Here is an 18,257-nt window from a genome sequence, read left to right on the forward strand (position 1 = left end):
CCTTTTGGTATGTATAATAATAAGGGAAGGAGATGGCTATAAGAACACAGCACTCATATTTTCTGCTTCTTGGGGTCAGGTTCTGAACACTACTCGAAAAAGTCCCAAAGCATACCTTAGTAGGCAACCCAAACCATAGAGGTACAATTATACATTCCCCTCAGCATTTAAAAAATCTAGTCTTACTCCCTAAAGACTATACTCCATGAGAGTGGAAATGGTCACATAGTTTTGTACTTTTCTACAGCACTCAGCAAAAGTGATGGGCATAAAGCAGGCATTCAATTCATACGTAATAAATAAATAAATTTCATATGTTATTTACTTATCTAACAAATAGTTGCGAAGAACTTACTAGGGGCAAGACACTGTGCCAGGTACCCTGAGAGACCAAACTACATCCTCTTGCACATCAGGAACTCAGTCTAGTATTAAAGATAAGATACATACATGTGGTGCACTTGAGTGCACTCTGATTTCATATGAAGGAGTCACAAAGTATAAAATACTACAAAAGTCCAAAGCAAGGGTTAGCAATTCTAGGTTGAGAAATCTGGAGGCACATTAAAGGGAGAAACATCAGAATCAGGCTTCAAAGGACACAGAGAACTTAGGCCCTTAAGGAATGGAATAAAATACATAATGCACTCTAGAAGGGAACCATCCTGGAAGATACAGTAAAGATTATGGCGTGGATATGCCACAGTCACATCTTGACACCTCAGTCTAAAATCCTAGATAAACTCTGCGACAATACGTTTTACTCTCTTGTGGAAACTGTGAATTTTGTATATTTTTCTCCCTGCTTATTAAAGCAGTAAATTAGGCATTTATGTATAAGAATTTATTTTGGATGCTCATCTGATAAACCTTAAAACTGTATCTTAACTTCTACTTTTAACTTTAGTGTTCATTTCTCAAATTTCCTTTTCTTTTTCTTCTGAGACAGACTTGCTCTGTCGCCCAGGCTGTAGCACAATGGCAGGATCTCGGCTCACCACAACCTCCGCCTCGTGGGTTCAAGCAATCCTCCCGCCTCAGCCTTCTGAGTAGCTGGGACCACAGGTGCATGCCACCATGCCCGGCTAATTTATATATATATATTTTTGTAGAGATAGGGTTTTGCCTTGTTGCCCGGGATGGTCTCAAACTCCTGGGCTCAAGTGATCCACCTGCCTCAGCCTCTCAACATGCTGAGATTATAGGCATAAGCCACTGCGCCTGGCCAATTTCTCACATTTTCAAAGTAAAAGCACAGAAGTCCCTTGAAAAAGAATAGAAATAATCACTTATAAGCAAAGTGAGTATTCTTAACTAAAATTGAGAACTTTTTCCAAGTGTGGTTCATCTCCTCAAGGCTCACATATTTCTCTAGTATAATATATGATCCAGATAAAAAAAATTTCTAATTACTTCATCATTTTTCTCTTGATACCAGAGGGAAAAGTCTCCTGAAAGGAGAAGTGGAAATATTTAATTAATAGTGAAGGATATACTTAATTTACAGCAGGTTCCCTTTTAATTATTAAGGTTCATCTACACCAACAGAACTAGAACAAGATAGAATAAGCACCCAGTCTTGTGAAGACTGTCTCCTATAAGAGCAGCAAACTCCTTGAAGGCCTTTATCCTGCCCCCATATCTCTAACACTGAGGTCAAGAGGCAGAGAGAAGGGGAAATAACCTTTCCAGAGCTCGGTGTGAGGCAGTGTGTTGGCCACTTGACAAACTTTCTCATTGAGTCCTCTCTCAGAATCCTAAATTCTGGGAGGTAGAATGTACAATCTCCATTTTACAAGTGAAGTACATGGCTTAGGAGAGGTTAAGGAATGTATCAACTGTAACTGGTAACCAGTGGGCTAGAATTTGAACTCTGATCTTACCCTGAAGCTTGTGTTCTTTCTGCCTCTCCACCTGGGTGCTTACCACTCAGTGGTAGGCACTCGAAGCATTTTAGCTGCATAAATAAGATAGGCACTTAATTAGCTGGCCTAGGATATTGCAAAGGTCTTTCTCAGCTCTAGCAGTGTGTGACTGACTCCACTCTGAGGAAATAGAGCTTCTTCACTTAAGCCTCACAGGAGGAGAATCATGTAGGGGAAGGGAAGAAGGGAAGGAGGGGCGGTTGTAAGGACACCTATGCTTCCATCATTAGCCCATTTTAACAGTACATAGGAAATAGCCTGAACTAGATACACGCAAATGGAATGCACCAATCAACAAAGAGATTACATAAAAAAAAAACTGGGAATAACAATTTTTACCACTTATTGAATAATTATATGCTAGGTTCTGTGCTAAGAATGTTATATGTACTACCTTATTGAATTCTTACAACTATTATTGTTCCATATTACAAAGGAGGAAACCAAAGTCTGGAGTGGTCAGGTAACTTGCCCAAGTCCACAGAGCTGGTAAATGCTGGTGTTATAATACCAACCCAAGCCTACAGGCTCTTGACCACTTTGTTTCTGCCGTGTCCACTATCATGAAACCCAGTTTTCTTCTAGCTCTCCTCTAGAGTAGCCCAGACAAAAAAAGAATGGTTCCTGAGATAGAGTACAATGAGAATGAGGACCCATTGTTCTGAAAGTCATGAGCAAATCTTCACCCTGGTAAAGAGAATCTGCAGAAGCTGCTGTTCACACGTAAGGTACAGTGTTAAATGGGAGGTTCACAGTATAGACTCTGAACAAACACTGAACTTCTTTGAGCTTCAGTCTTCTCACCCATACAATGGGATTAAGAATATCTGATATGGTTGGTATAAAGATGATGCAAGACAACATATGTAAAAATGCTTCCTTGTAAATTGAAAAACTTTTATATAAATGAAAGGTGTCATTATTTCAGGAGCTCTTTGTTTTGAGAGCCTTAGCTCTCTTTGTTTTTTTTTGAGACAGAGTCTCGCTCTGTTGCCCAGGCTGGAGTACAGTGGCGTGATCTCGGCTCACTGCAACCTCTGCTCCCAGGTTCAAGCGATTCTCCTGCCTCAGCCTCCTGAGTAGCTGAGATTACAGGTGTGTGCCATCATGCCTGGCTAATTTTTGTATTTTTAGTAGAGATGGAGTTTCACCATGTTGGCCAGGCTGGTCTTGAACTCCTGACCTCAAGTGATCCGCCCGCCTCGGCCTCCCAAAGTGTTGGGATTACAGGCATGAGCCACCGCACCCGGCCCTTAGCTCTCTTTAATGAATGCAAACTTAACATGGGATTTAAAAGCATATTTTCCAACGTACTTTCAATAAATAAAACTACTTCCATTTAGCCCACTCTCCTCCAAGTAAAAAACGAGTCATGCTTTCTCTTGTGGGATTAGGTCATCAAAAAACTGACACAAAGAGATGATGAAGCCCCAAGTACATACCTATGCTGGGTAGAAGTTCTGGATGGGATCCCACCTTCTCCTCCACTAGGCCACCCGCAAGTGGCTCAGATGCTATGCCACCATGATTGCTTTTTGTGGTCGTTACGGCAGAGATGAGCTCGGAGGGTACCAGAGTGGTTACTATCGAGCGTACACTGGTGGGGAGAGCACCGCCAGGTAAGCTGGGTCCTGCTGAGGCAGTGCCCGGGCCCACGGGGCTAGAGGTCATTTTTAGCAGAGTGGGTGCTGGGGGCGTTGGGGTTTTACTGTCCAGCTCTGTGGGTAACTGCTCTGTTCCCACGAGCCCCGGAGCTGTGGTGTCTAGCCCTTGGCCTTCAGTCTCTCCATCTGCACCATATTGTTCTTCCCCTTTCTCAAGAGAGCCTGTAACTTTCTTACACGCCTTGGTCAACAAAATTTGGCCAATTTTGTCCACTTTTCCTTTGCCCTTACTAGACGAGACTGGGCTTCGCCGGTTGACAGAGGACCCTGGACTATTGGTCAAAAGGGGAGAAACCATTGTGGTTGACTGTGAAGAGGGAAGAGTGTTCTGATCTGCTGAGGTGTTCACCTGAGGGCTAGCCTCATCTGGATTCAATTCTTTCACTTGCTGGACAGGGGGATGAGGAGGGACTACTGGAGAAGACGTACAAGGAGGGGAAGGAAGCTGAACAGGGGTGGCTCGTGAGCTAAGGACCAAAGGTCGACCTGTCTGGATGTTTGGAGCAGGACTACTGGAGGGAGCATTAGGCGGTACAGGAGCAGAAGAAAACTTTATGTTCTGAGGTATGTGTAAAGGGCCAACAACTGCAACAGAGGGCGGCATCAGGCCAGAGTTGGTTGTCAGTGGGGCTGCAGGAATTGTGCTTGGCTGTGATCCTTTCATAACCTGAATTATTGAGGATGAATTGATAAAGACAGGTGTAATGAACTGAGGCCGGGCATTAGACTGAGCAGCTGACTGTCCCTCAGAAACCATAACCTTGCTACCCACATTGGGCATTGTGACAACTGTTGACATCAATGCAGACTGCAAGTGAGTTGGCAAAGCTGCTGATGTATTAGCTGAAGTTGTGATGGGATTGGAAGTGACAAATACAGTTATTTGATTTGGGGGCAAAGGAGTGGAAATGGAGGAAGAGCTAACAGGTCTTGACATTACTGGAGGGATGCTTGGTGCAACGTTAGAACTGACCTCACTCAATTCGGGATGCCCAAGGGTTGAACACGGCTCATTACTGTGAGGTAAGTTTAGGGAATTAGAGGGTTCTTTAGAAGAAGACAGATCCTGCAGTGTGGGAATGACAGATGCTTTTTTGAGGTCCTCCCCAGAAACTACTGGAGGTGTTACTTCCAGATCTGTAAGCCCAGGGGGTTTAATTGTCACATTGGGAGCTCCAGAGTTGTCAAGAAGTTGACTTAACGATGTTGGTGCTTCCCTCATAGCAGGAGACACCAAATTTTTGTTCTCTTCGACACTGGGAAGTTTGTTAGGATCCGAAGGCTGCCCATCCTTTTTGGATTGATCTTCAGGGACAACCATTTTAACTTCTTGGGCAGGGACTGCTTTTAGTTCAATGTTTACCTGTTCCTTCCTACCCTGGGAATTCTGGCAATCACTGTCCTGAGGCACATTCAAGCTCTCCTTGTTATCCTCAACAACACCCCCAACTGCAGCCACAGACACAGTAGGATTCTGAGGATTCAGCCCACTGTTGTTAGGAAAGCTCCCAGGTACAGGGGGATTGGCCAGAGGAGCGGGACTGACCAATACATTTCTCGGCAACTCCACATTCTGCAACAGGGCTGCATTTGTCTGAGAGGCCAGAGTAAGTTTAGGGGCTTTTGAATTTTGCCTCCCGGGGCTTGGAGTGGTTTTCCTACTGGCCCCAGGACTAGACCTGCGACTGTTGCTTGGACTTGCCCGTTTTGTTGCTCCAGAATTAGACTGCTTTCCAGAATTCACTACCACAGAATCTAATTTGTGAGTTTGTGGGGCAGCAAAATTGGAAGGATTCATGGTAAGATTTGAAGGTGCTTGCCCGATGGCCTTCAAAGTTGTTGGATTTAGGCCTTGTTGATCAAAGCCCCTGTTTAAATTTGGCCTAGGAGGTAAAGGAATATTAATCTGTGGAGGGAAGAGTCCTGCTATGGAAGCATTGAGTCTTTCTGGTGACAGACTGATTTCTGAAGGTTCTGTGCTGGGAGGGCGGTTGTTGGGTGTCTGAGGATAATAGGGTCTGGGGCTGGCTCTGTTTGGTGTTTTGGGCCTAGATGTCTGGGTTGGCGCGGCCACATTTGGAAAGTGGTGGCCATGAGAGCTGGGCAGAGAATTTACAGGGGGTTGCTGGGGAGTTGCACCTTGAGTTGCTGAAAGGGGCGATGGTCCAGGTTTTGGCCCTGTCATCATTAACTGATTCTGGGGAAGTACTACATGTGAAGGCATGTTGTTTGGGCCTCCTGGGACAGATGGTGCTTCACTGCCACTTGCTTCAGGGAGCGAGGCCATCTCCGCCAGTGGCGAGCTGGAAGGATTCTGCGGGCTCTCCTGATAGACCATTTTCCTTGAATTGCTTCCCAAAGGAGTATTCACAGGCATTGGCATTCTTTGTTTATCAGGTGATGGTGGCACGGAGGCAGGTCCTTGCAGACTGACCATGACAGGCACACTGCCACTCTGTTGCATGGGCATTCTCTGGGAGTCGGGGTTCAGGGGGGCCCTTGGAGGATGGACACTTTGAGAGACTGGAAGCCTAACTGATTTGGGATCCTGCTGCATCATGAGCATCATCATCATTTGTTGCTGCTGCTGCTGCTGCTGCTGCTGAGACTGTGGCTGACTGGGAGGTGGTGGCTGCTGCTGCTGAGGCAGTTGTGGCTGTGGCTGCTGCTGTGGTGGCTGTGGTGGGGGTGCCACATGCTGCATGAGTTGAGGAGGCATCTGCTGAAGTGGCCTCTGTTCAACTGGTTGAGAAGGATAACCTAAAACAAGCCCCCCAAATCAGGGAAGTTAGATTTTTCAGCAAGAAAATGTTGCTACCTTTAGAGTATAGCCAAGCAATACTCATCTAGGTGGCACAGACTATGCACAAACAGCTCAGGCATGCCCACTCCTGGGGCAGGGGGCAGCCCCTCATTACTTGACATAAGCAAAAGGGGCACAGTGCTTAAGGAAGCAAAAAGCAAAGCATCAAAAAACCTGGAGCTCCTTGGTGTGTAGGGTCTGAATGAGCCATGACTGTACTAAGAGCCTGATTTTCTGTGCTATGCACTGAAAATGGCTGTGTCTATACCAGCCAAACATTCAGATGAAATGAGAAAAACTCCATCAACAGCAAGTGCCTGTCTACCCAAGATTCAGATCTCATGTAGTCATAATCAATATTTCAATGTACTTGTGAATGAAGTAAAGCATTTAGGATTCACTTCTTCTGTTAGCATAGGAATAATTTTTTTAAAGATGTGGTTTTATTGAAAATAACAGCATTGAAGACAGCCTTTTTATTCTTTCAACAGAAGTAAAATATAAAATTCTAGAATTCAGTTCCTTAAGAAAGAGAAATTTAAAATTATTCCAATTCATTGGCTCCATACACTATGCCGCATCCTTCAGGATTAATCCTTTGGGGGAAACCAACTGAATTAAAATTGCCCTTCAGATGTAAATCAGTTTAATAAACAGTAGGAGTTAATGGAAGCTGATATACACATTGAAAATAAAATTAGGGCACTGAAGTTTTTATGGATATTAATTTGCACTTAACTTTCTTACATGCAAATCTCTATTTGGAGAAATATTTTCCATGAATCCACAGTTGGAGAATAAGGAAGGCGGAAGCATAGCCCTCAGGAATAAAAAATAATTCTGGAAAAAGAACCCTGAAGGACAATGTCTTCTAGATATGCAGAGGGCAACATCTCAAATTATTCTCTTTTTTGTGAAGATTTTACTTGGCATTTTAGAACCAAAACCTTACAATCAGAAAAGATAAAAAGTTACACAAACTGGCCAGGCGCGGTGGCTCATGCCTGTAATCCCAGCACTTTGGGAGGCCGAGGCGGGCAGATCACCTGAGGTTAGGAGTTTGAGACCAGCCTGACCAACATGGTGAAACCCCGTCTCTACTAAAAATACAAAATTAGCTGGGCATAGTAGCGCATGCCTGTAATCCCAGCTACTTGGGAGGCTGAGGCAGGAGAATCGCTTGAACCCGGGAGGCAGAGGTTGTGGTGAGCCAAGATTGCGCCACTGCACTCCAGCCTGGGCAACAAGAGCAAAATTCCATTTCAAAAAAAAAAAAAAAAGATACGCAAACCAAGAATAACGGTAGTTCTGTGGGAAAAAGTGGGCATACAGCTGTGCACATGTGGGATACAATTCCAGTTCCACAAACTAGATTTATTCCATTGTTGCATGAAGAGTACATTGGGGAGGTTTTAAGAAGGTGTAGGAATAAGAGCAATTGGCTCTGGCGGTCAAAAGAAATGCTGACTCAACATTTTCATAGAGCAGCTACCAAATTTTGTGGGTCAGACTCAGTACTCAATAGCTAATTAATGTCTTCTGGCCAAAGATTTCCATGGTATCAACAAATACAATGTGTAGAATCCAGTTTTGAAGATTTTTTTAAAAATCCTTTTTTATTTTAGGCCCGAGTACCTTCTTGACCTTTATAAAGCCAATAACAGATGGCATTTCTATGGTTCAATTGTCCTTTAGACTATATAGTCAAATATAGCAGGTTCCTATTTTTCACATTCAGTCTGGGGTTCCCACATTAAGAAAATCATAATTTCTGCAAAAGCCTGTTGATGTCAGGGCTATGACATGGATGCCTTTTATCTTTAAAATCAGCCCACCAGACAGTAAATACCAAAGAGGACAGCATAGACAATACAGCAGCCTCTCAAAGGTAACAGTTAAGGGCATGGCTGCTACAGAGTCTAGAAGCTGGAGGCAGCAGTCCAAAAGGCACTAATGATAAGACAGATTGGGGTTGATGTGACAGAATGGTGAAGAGGGAAAGCCAGGACACACACAGTGCCCATAACACAATCACAAACCAAATTTATTACTCAGGGAATGCAAACTCCTATGCCTTTAGGGGTCAGGCAGGTAGTAGAGAATAGAAGTGGACTGGTATAAGATAGCAAGAGTCCTGTCAACAATGCCAAACTGCAGAGCAGATGCCCTCTTTAAAGGCATTTAAATTCAGACTTTTGTTTAAGACACTGCATAGCAACTCAAACCCATTATAGGCCAAATTCAGCCTGCAGGTCCCCAGTTTGCAGAAAGAAGGCAATAAATGTATACAAAGACACCCTGGGATTCATATAATATAGAAGAGTTGCCTCAGATGTGTCTGAGGCAAGAAGGCATGTTCCTGTTCTCAATGCCTTCTGGACATATTCCCCAAAGACTGATGACCACCCAGTCTCAGCTATGCCGCTGCATCTCACTGATGGGAAGTGTGATATGCCCAAACAATTTGTAATAAATAACACAAAATATTGATATAATGATGGATTTAGCTTTTTGTTTGGATTCACTTTTAAAATACATAAATCAGGGGTAGATTAAAGTTTATTCCTAAAATAATGTCACTCTCATTTTCATGCCAAAAAGGAGCTGAAATAACTAGTGAGGAAGAAACAAAACATACCCTCTGTACATACAGGAGAGAGTAGCCTAAGTGTGAAGGGTTGTGCATTCTCAACCGTGTCATAGGGGAATAAAGTTACAAGTCATTGCTCAGGCCAAGATAACTAGGTTTAGAGATATTGTGGCAGCTGGCTTTGGTTCTATAATATCCATGTTTGAATGAATTAGTTTTAGGAGCTTTTCCATTGTTGACATAATTTTTCAACATTTAAAGGATAGTATTATTTTATAATCAGAGAGGGTACAACAAAGGGGACTTCCAATATTGGTCCTATTTATTATAAATTATTAACCTACGTGGCAGAAAAATGGGTGTCTCTTTTCTTTATATCTTTTTTATATTTTAAAGACTCAATAATGAAACTTCTATAAAAAAGATCACCTTGTTTTAAACCCTGGTAGTTCCCTGCTTTGAAAAAGCCCCAGGAAGAAACGCTGCAGGAAAGGCAGGTAAGCAGGATTAGAGTGAAATCATCTCTCCATTTAATCTTATCCTGTTCTGATGCCAACTAGAACCTTGACATTGACAAGAATAAAGAGGCACTTCACATTTCAGGGTTTTTTTTTTTTTTTTGAGACAGGGTCTCACCCCTGTAGCCCAGGCTGGAGTGCAGTGGCATGATCATGGCTCACTGCAACTTCAATTTCCTGGGCTCAGGTGATACTCCCACCTCAGCCTCCTGAGTAGTTGGGACTGTAGGTGTGTGTCACCATACCCGGCTAATTTAAAAAAAATTTTTGTAGAGACAAAGTTTCACCATGTTGCCCAGGCTGGTCTTGAACACTTGGGCTCAAGCAATCTGCTCACCTTGGCCTCCCAACGTGCTGGGATTACAGGTGGATGAGCCATCGTGCCCAACCCCATTTCAGTCCGATTTTATGAGGACTTAAAATAACAAAGACAAATTTGAATAGAATGTGTGTATGTGCCTTCAAAAGTTATATCTGAAATTTTTACTCAATACCAAGGCGAGACACATTAAATCACTGAAGTAGACTAGTTAGCAGATAAAATACTATTGTTTCCTCGAAGACAATGAAGCCTTGTAATGCCACATGCACATGTGATAAGTGTATAATCTAGCTAACATTTTATCACCTGGTGGCCGGTTTGAAAATTCTGGCAGTTTAGGGCCTGAGTTATCCAAGTTAATTCCTTGTTCTCCAGGCAATGGTGGCTGATCAGCCTCTTCCAGACCAGCTGGGCGAGTATCTGGGGTGCTAAAAAAAAAAAAAAAAAAAAAAAAAAAAAAGTAACATATTTTAGAATAAGTTGCATAGAAAATACACAAAACTAGCTTAACCCTTCCTCTATTTCTGAAGAACTAAAATGTTTGTATTACCATTATTCATCTCTCTCTAGTGTGGATAAAACATTAAATATTGGCATAAAAATAATCTGGCAATTTCATTAAATGTTAAAATCCACTTAATTTAACAGCACTGTATTTACTCAAAATGCTTTCCACAAATTCCTGATGCAATAATTTTCATGTAACCACCCATTCCTTAGATGTTTTTAAGACTTGATCATAGGGCTATCAATGTTATAAGATATTATTCCTGTGAAACCACACTATCTCCAATGTAGCGATCAAATTCAACTACAGGGTCTGATTGTTTCTTTTTTGTGGATATAACAGTGGGGGCTCAATTCATAACACCTTGCAAAAGGGTGTATAGGTTGGCTGATGGAAATGGTGTTCAGAGAACAAATAAAGATTGAGACCACCATAACAAAAATTTTGCTGCAGAATGTGCAGACATCTCTATTGGCTTTGAGATGCCTTCACTTTTACCTGGGTGTAGCTTAAAATTTTCAGTGGGGAAGAAAAAAATGAAGAAAATGTAGCTACTAACATCCACATTCTCAAAGAACAAGACAGATCATGGGCCTCATTTTGTTTGTAATCTCAGTACTAATTGTACTTTTCTTTTCTATCTTTAGTTTCCCTTTGCCCTGATTTTGTTCACCCACTTTTAGGTAGTGTTTTGTCTCACTCTACTGTGTACAGTTTCATAAGCCACCAAAATCCATTTTAAAAGCCCCCTAGCACATGGAAATTTAGAACCTGAAGCAGATCTTTAGCACATCCAGACCCCCGTAACAATTTGCTCCTTGTAAAACTTCTCTCACTTTAAATTACAGGCAAAGATTCAGTGGTAACCCTTACTTTCAGAAAATTGTAGAGCTAAGAAATCTCAAATATCTGGTCCAGCCCCCTCATGTTTTTTTTTTTTTGAGACGGAGTCTCGCTCTGTCGCCTAGGCTGGAGTGCAGTGGTGCGATCTCAGCTTACTGCAAGCTCTGCCTCCTGGCTTCACGCCATTCTCCTGCCTCAGCCTCCCAAGTAGCTGGGACTACAGGCGCCTGCCACCTCGCCCGGCTAGTTTTTTTGTGTTTTTTAGTAGAGACGGGGTTTCACTGGGTTAGCCAGGATGGTCTCGATCTCCTGACCTCGTGATCTGCCCGTCTCGGCCTCCCAAAGTGAAGGGATTACAGGCGTGAGCCACCATGCCCCGCCTGCCCCCTCATGTTATGAATGAGAAAACAAAGGCCCAAAAAGGTGTGTGAAACAGGCCCAAGATTTCACAGTGAACTAGTGGTAGAGCTGGAAGCAGGTACTTTTCCTGTAAACCCACTGTCTCCCTTTCCTAGGAGTCCTGATGCTGTATAAGGTCGCTTTCACAATTTGCAGACCTAAGTAAGCAATTTCCCTAAGGGCTGGTGAAGATGGCAAAAAATGCACACTAGAGGCAACTGAATAACCTTGCAATTTTACTCCCAGACTATCGAGAGAATAAAATATTTATTAAATAATTATTCCCACAGATTGATACTAGTAAAGAATTTAACTGAGAAAGAGCTATCAGAAAAATTAGATAATTAAGTTTGAATTCAGAAAAATATGTTATTATTAATAATATACCATGATAAGCTTTTAAAGTATAAGATTCAAGAAGCAGCAAGTGAGCATGATATAACACAGTACAAAGAATATTGTGGGAAGGCTGGGATAAAGGTAGTTGGTTTAATTTTGAACATTTAAGCTTGTTGAAATAAAGTTTCTTGATTCTTTTTCTATAATTCTAACAATTTGTTTCAATTAACCTGTTTTACATTCATTAGCCATTATTTCCTCATAATAAATGTCTCTAAATTTTAGTTTTATGATTAAAGGCACAAAATATAGCTCAATGAATATTCCTTCTGGAAACATTTTATCAAACCCAGAAACACAAATTAATACTTAGCTTCAGGAAATGAAATATAAATTGTTAATTGCCTTTCCTGCTATGATCTTGCAATATAACTCACCTGGAGAACGTTTACTGAAAGGGTAACTGATTTAAAAGGTCCAATCATCTTAGCGTGGGGTTTTAAGCTTCTAGGGATGATAAAGAGCCTTTAAAGGAAAGGCACCTGTGCAAAAAAACCATTTCTATTTGAGAGACAGCAGTAGTTTTAATTTCCAAAACACATTTGGCCTCTCTGGTTCCCCAATAGCCATCATAGGCCTGAAGTCAGTGCTTTGTGGAGTTACCATATGGAAGCACTGGTTACTTTTCAGGCTCTGATTGCCAAAACCCCCCTGACACTGTAGAATTAAGAGATATACCAGCCAATTGCAACATATGAATCTTGTTTGGATCCTTATTTGAACAAATTGTAAGAAAAAATTTTGAGATAATCAGGGAAGTTTGAACACCAGATATGAGAGTACTAAGGAAGTATTAGTTTTCTAGGTGTGCTAACAATATTGTGCGGGAATATTAAAAACTGTCCTTATCTTTTAGAGACACACACTGAAGTATTTACCAAGTGAATTTGCTTTGAAATACTCAAGAGGGTAATGGAAGAGAGTACAGACGAAGGCAAGATAACCTATGAGTTGATAATTGCTGAAGCAGGGGGATTTCAGTATACTATTCTAGTTTTATATTATGTAAAATTTTCCATCAAAAAAAGTTATCCACATAGAAAACAAATGAATAAAATTTGAGGCAAAACCATCACAACCTACTTTAGATCTTGCTGACTGTTTTTCTTCTTCCGAGGGGGTTTCTTCTTCTTCGGTTTATTTGCGTTGGTATTATTTTGCTTATTGTTTACCCCAAAATGGCCTGCAGAGATATCACTCTGCAATAAGTTGACCAACAATGGGCTCGTTAGCGTGACATCCTTATTGACTGGGAAGCCTGGATTTTGACCACAGGACATCTGATTTCCATTGGGAGCTCCACTGAAAGGCGCATTGAAAGACATCCCATGGCCTGAGAAGTGGTTTCCCGAGGCACTGTTTCCCTGCATGGCCTGTACATGAGGGGGAACCATGTTGGTTTGTTGCATGCTGACATCAGGCATCATCTGAGACAAACTGACATCATTATTTGCCGTAGTAGCAGGATCACCATGCTGCTGGGCCATGTGTGGGCTGGGCCCTGGTGGCCGCAGGACCTGCCCCTGAATCCCCATAACCTGAGATGGACTGTTGTTCACAGGCCCTTGCTGGGGCAACAACTGTCCTGACATCTGTCCCGTAAACTGCACCATATTTCCTTGCATGTTCGGAGTTGGTCCCCTCATTATCTGGGCTGGTCCCGGCATGACACTGGATTGGTTCTGAGTGTTAAACTGCTGCTTATTCCCCTGCATTTGATTGGTCATGATCTGCTCTATCATTGGGTTCTGTTGGAGCAAAACCTGTCCCTGAGGCCCCATCATCTGGTTATGTGGCGCCATCATTTGTGGGCCCTGCTGGGAAAGCATCTGCTTGGGTGGGGTCATCCTTTGGGGCGAGGGCCCAAGATTTTGGCTCGGAGGGTTCACCATCATCTGGCCCTGTGGCATAAGCTGGGCCCTTGAAAGGATCATAGGGTTCTGAGGGTTCAAGGTTCCTTGTTGCTGGACCATCTGGCCCTGGGAGGGCACAATCTGCTGGTGCATGCCCATCAGTTGAGATGGTGGGCCCTGCTGGGGCTGGCCTTGCATGTTGCTGAGGTTCACTTGAGGAACCCCAGAACTACCAGCCTGCTGATTGTTCATGTTGCCATGAATTCCCATGAGGCTGGGCTGCATCATATTTGGTGGCCCGTGGGACACCTGCATCTGGTTTTGAGGAGGACCAGCTCCTTGACCACCTTAAAAAAAAAAAGTCATAGTTTCAGAAATATTTTTATCTTATTGGTATTAAGATACTCAAGTTACATTACTCAGAAAGACATCCATCACCCACATATCCACTGACCAACATAAATGTGCTGTTGACATATTTCCTGTGAGTTTTCTAAACTATGAAGATGTGGCTGTGGGATAAATGCTTACATTCCCAATGACCATATAATAGAGAAGGAGAAAGTTTCTATATTCCCATATGGTATCTTAAAGATTTAACATATCAAAGATTAAGAAAGTTTACTTTCTTTCAGATTAAATAATGAGAAAGGCAGCATCTCATTGTTTTAAAATGACTTGTAGTGGCGGGGCTCGGGTGGTTCATGCCTATAATCCCAGCACTTTGGGAGGCTGAGGTAGGCAAATTGCTTGAGCCTGGGAGGTGGAGGTTGAAGTGAGCAAAGATCACGCCATTGCACTCCAGTCTGGTGACAGAGAGAAACCCTGTCTCAAAAATTAAATTTAATTTAATTTAAAAAGCACTATAGGCTAGTGAAATAACTCTGCTATAAATGAGCCAGAGAAACAAAGAATGTGAAGTGTCCTCTTAGGAAAACCTCAACAATGATGAGGACATTTAAAAATGCTTCTTGGAAAACTGTAGTAATAATGACTCTCAAAGGCTATGTGTGTGATATCTGGATGCTGCACTTCAAAGAAAAGAACACCAAGGACAGGTTTCCTCTGCCCTGATGTGGTAAAAAGTAGTTAATCCTGATCTGGAAGCTGAGCCTCTGGTGGGAGCCAACTGACTAGATGACCCATCTGGAAGCTGCAAATCCTGCACAGTCCCTGGTGAATCATGTGGCACATGTCCTAGTCTTCTCAGCTATTTCTAATTTAGACAAAAGTTGCTACCCGCCTTGCTGTAGTGCTTATTTATTTACTGGGTCTTTGGGATTTTCCTATAGCTACTTGCATTATCTCCCTGTTTAATTGCATAACTTTGTAGTTTATTTTATCCCTTTTATTTTTCACTTTTTCTGTTGTTTTGTTTTTGAGACAGAATCTTGCTCTGGTGCAACCTCAGCTCATTGCAACCTCCACCTCCTGGGTTCAAGTGATTTTCATGCCTCAGCCTCCCCAGTAGCTGAAACTACAGGTGCACAACAGCACGCCCGGCTAACTTTTGTATTTTTAGTAGAGACAGGGTTTCACCATGTTGGTCAGGCTGGTCTCGAACTCCTGACCTCAGGTGATCCACCCGCCTCGGCCTCCCAAAGTGCTGGGATTACAGGCATGAGCCACCACACTTGGCCTTATTTTTCATCTTTAAATGGGGACTAGAAAGTTCCCTATAATGAAGTTATGAAGCCAGTCCATGCTCCAACTATGAAGGCAGGGGACAAACTACCTTGTTCACACTATCCAGACTTTTCCTGAACTCCAAGGAAGATTTTCTAAACCAGCCTTATAAACTTGAAGTGGAACTCCATGACCACTGTATATGCTTGTATACACTAAATATACTGTGTATATTCACTCAACTGACAATTATTCATTAAGTACCTAATATGTGGAAGGCACTTTGGTGCTGAGGTAACATCAATAAATAAGACAGATCAAATCCCTGCATCCTTGGAGCCTACAGTCTAACTGGCAAGAGACACAATTAACAAACAGACAAGTATTTTTTCAGGAAGCGGTAAAAGCTAACAAGAAAAAGTAGGGTAAGAGAAGAGAAAGTAAGAGACAGGAGTAGAGCTACTTTAGATAGGATGGGGAAATTAAAACACATACATGTGGGCCAGGCACAGTGGCCTGTAATCCCAGCACTTTAGAAGGCTGAGGTGGGTGGATCACCTGAGGTCAGGAGTTCTAGACTAGCCTGGCCAACATGGTGACACCCCATCTCTACTAAAAATTAAAAAATTAGTGGGGCATGTAATCCCAGCTACTTGGGAAGCTGAAACAGAAAAACGCTTGAACCTGGGAGGCAGAGGCTGCAGTGAGCCGAGACTGCACCATTGCACTTCAGCTTGGGCACAAGAGCAAAACTCCATCTCAAAAAACAAAAACAAAACCAAAAACCAAAAACAAAAGAAAACAAACAAAAAAATGTACACATGGAAGGTACTATATAAAAACACAAAATAGCTGTGATAGGGTGCAACAATGAGAAATGATTTTGTCATTGTTTTAAAACTTACTTTTTTTTTTAGATGGAGTCTCTCTCTGTTGCCCAGGCTGGAGTGCAGTGGCGTGATCTCAGCTCACTGCAACCTCTGCCTCCCAGGTTCAAGCGATCCTCCATCTCAGCCTCTTAAGTAGCTGGGATTACAAGTGTGCACTACCACGCCTGGCTAATTTTTTTGTATTTTTAGTAGAGACAGGGTTTCACCACGTTGGCCAGGATGGTCTCAAACTTACGATCTCAAGTGATCCGCCTGCCTCAGCCTCTCAAAGTGCTGGGATTATAGGCGTGAGCCACCGCACCCTGCCTGTTTTAAAACTTTCTATAAAAAAAATGAATTCGCCAGACGGTGGCTCATACCTGTAATCCCAGCACTCTGGGAGGCCGAGGTGGGTGGATCATGAGGTCAGGAGTTCAAGACCAGCCTGGCCAACATGGTGAAATCCCGTCTCTACTAAAAATACAAAAATTAGTCAGGCGTGGTGGCCGGTGCCTGTAATCCCAGCTACTCGGGAGGCTGAGGCACAGAATTGCCTGAACCCGGGAGGTGGAGGCTGCAGTGAACTGAGATCGTGCCACTGCACTCCAACCTGGGCGACAGAGCGAGTCTCCATCTCAAAAAACAAAACAAAACAAACAAACAAAAAAAAACATGAATTCATGTAACTCAGGAATGAAGTTTTGCTTTAGCAGATAGGGAAATTTAAGCAGTTTGCACTACCCTTCCGTTTCCCTGCCAGAAATAGTGTGAACTTTTTTTGTAAAAGTCAGATTTTTGTCTCATTCCTTAGTGATTTACAATTAAAGTTGGAGTCACATTACTAAATTAACTCCAGTGGGGATGAGAATTCAGAAACTAGTTGCACTACCTCAGTCCAAACTGCTTCAACGAGAAAGGGTAAGAGGATTAGTCATGTGGTCCTTAAGCAACCGGAAACATGAAGTTTGAGCTTATACATTACTGCTTTGCAAATACTTTTTAGCCATTCCCCTGTATCTTATTTCCTCTCCAAAATTTCTTCTTTTTGTAGTACACTGTTGGTATTAAATCTGAACTGAAGAAGTTTGAAAAATATCACACTGTAAACCAGAATTCAGACACTAAGCATAAACAAAGCTTAACATGTATCATGTAGAAATGTAAAAAGTTGCAGTTGTCCAAACATGCCTCCATGCCTTTGTGTATGTGGTTTTCATTTGCCAGAAATGCCTTTTTCCCTTTTACTACCTGAGCAAGCTCTAACTCAGGGGTCAGCAAACTATGGCCCTCTGCTGGTTTGTAAATAAACAAGTGCTTGGAATGCTGCCATGCTCGTTTGTTTATGTATTGTCTATGGCTACTTTCTGTGGTATCATAACAAAGTTGAGTAGCTCCAACAAGAGACTATATAACCTGAAAAGCCAAAAATATTTACTATCTGCCCCTTCAGAGAAAAAAAAAAAACAAACTGCTGATTCCTGCTCTAACTCAAGTTCCATCTCCTCTTAGATGTTTCTGAGTTCCTGTGACATTTTACCGACTTTTGATATATTGACAAAAGTTACTGCCCTGAAAGAATAATTATTTTGGGCTTGAAATTAAGGGGAGAGACCAAGACTTACTATTTATCTGTATACTCCTGTTGTCTATCAAGTCTACCACACAATGCTTAATAAATGCTGGCTGAACAAATCACAGAAAACAAACCTGCATGCTGAACATTTTGATTTGCTTGCAGCTGAGGGGCTCCTGAATTCCCAGGGGTGGTTGCTGTGGTCGAAGGCACCTGACCTTGCATAAAATTCGGATTGGCCTGTCCTGCTGAGAAGCCAGGTGGGAGGCGTTTAGGCATTCCTTAATAGAAAACAATGAGTAAGGCAGTTACCTAGCAAATTTATACTCTTGCTTAGATATGGAATGAATAAGGAAGGATGAGCT

At 42.4% G+C, this 18,257-nt stretch overlaps 1 protein-coding gene across 18 annotated transcripts in view; it reads right to left on the reverse strand.

The window, feature by feature from the left end:
• The window catches only part of NCOA6 (nuclear receptor coactivator 6), a 119,393-nt gene that overhangs the window by 24,164 nt on the left and 76,972 nt on the right, over positions 1-18,257 (reverse strand). For 6 of the 18 annotated variants that reach the window (XR_013399786.1, XM_077951485.1, XM_015149158.3 and 3 more), the window contains 4 exons: positions 18,027-18,173; positions 13,055-14,171; positions 10,129-10,250; positions 3,368-6,349 (listed from right to left, as the gene is read on the reverse strand). Coding sequence is in view for 15 of the 18 variants with exons in the window: in XM_077951485.1 (XP_077807611.1) it covers positions 3,368-6,349; positions 10,129-10,250; positions 13,055-14,171; positions 18,027-18,173 (4,368 nt within the window). In the remaining 3 variants the exon portion in view is untranslated. The remainder of the gene's footprint in view (positions 1-3,367; positions 6,350-10,128; positions 10,251-13,054; positions 14,172-18,026; positions 18,174-18,257) is intronic. The other 12 variants (XM_077951487.1, XM_077951489.1, XM_015149160.3 and 9 more) reach the window with 6 other exon arrangements.

The sequence above is a fragment of the Macaca mulatta genome, chromosome 10, assembly GCF_049350105.2.
Source record: "Macaca mulatta isolate MMU2019108-1 chromosome 10, T2T-MMU8v2.0, whole genome shotgun sequence".
In the NCBI taxonomy this organism is placed as follows: domain Eukaryota; kingdom Metazoa; phylum Chordata; class Mammalia; order Primates; family Cercopithecidae; genus Macaca; species Macaca mulatta.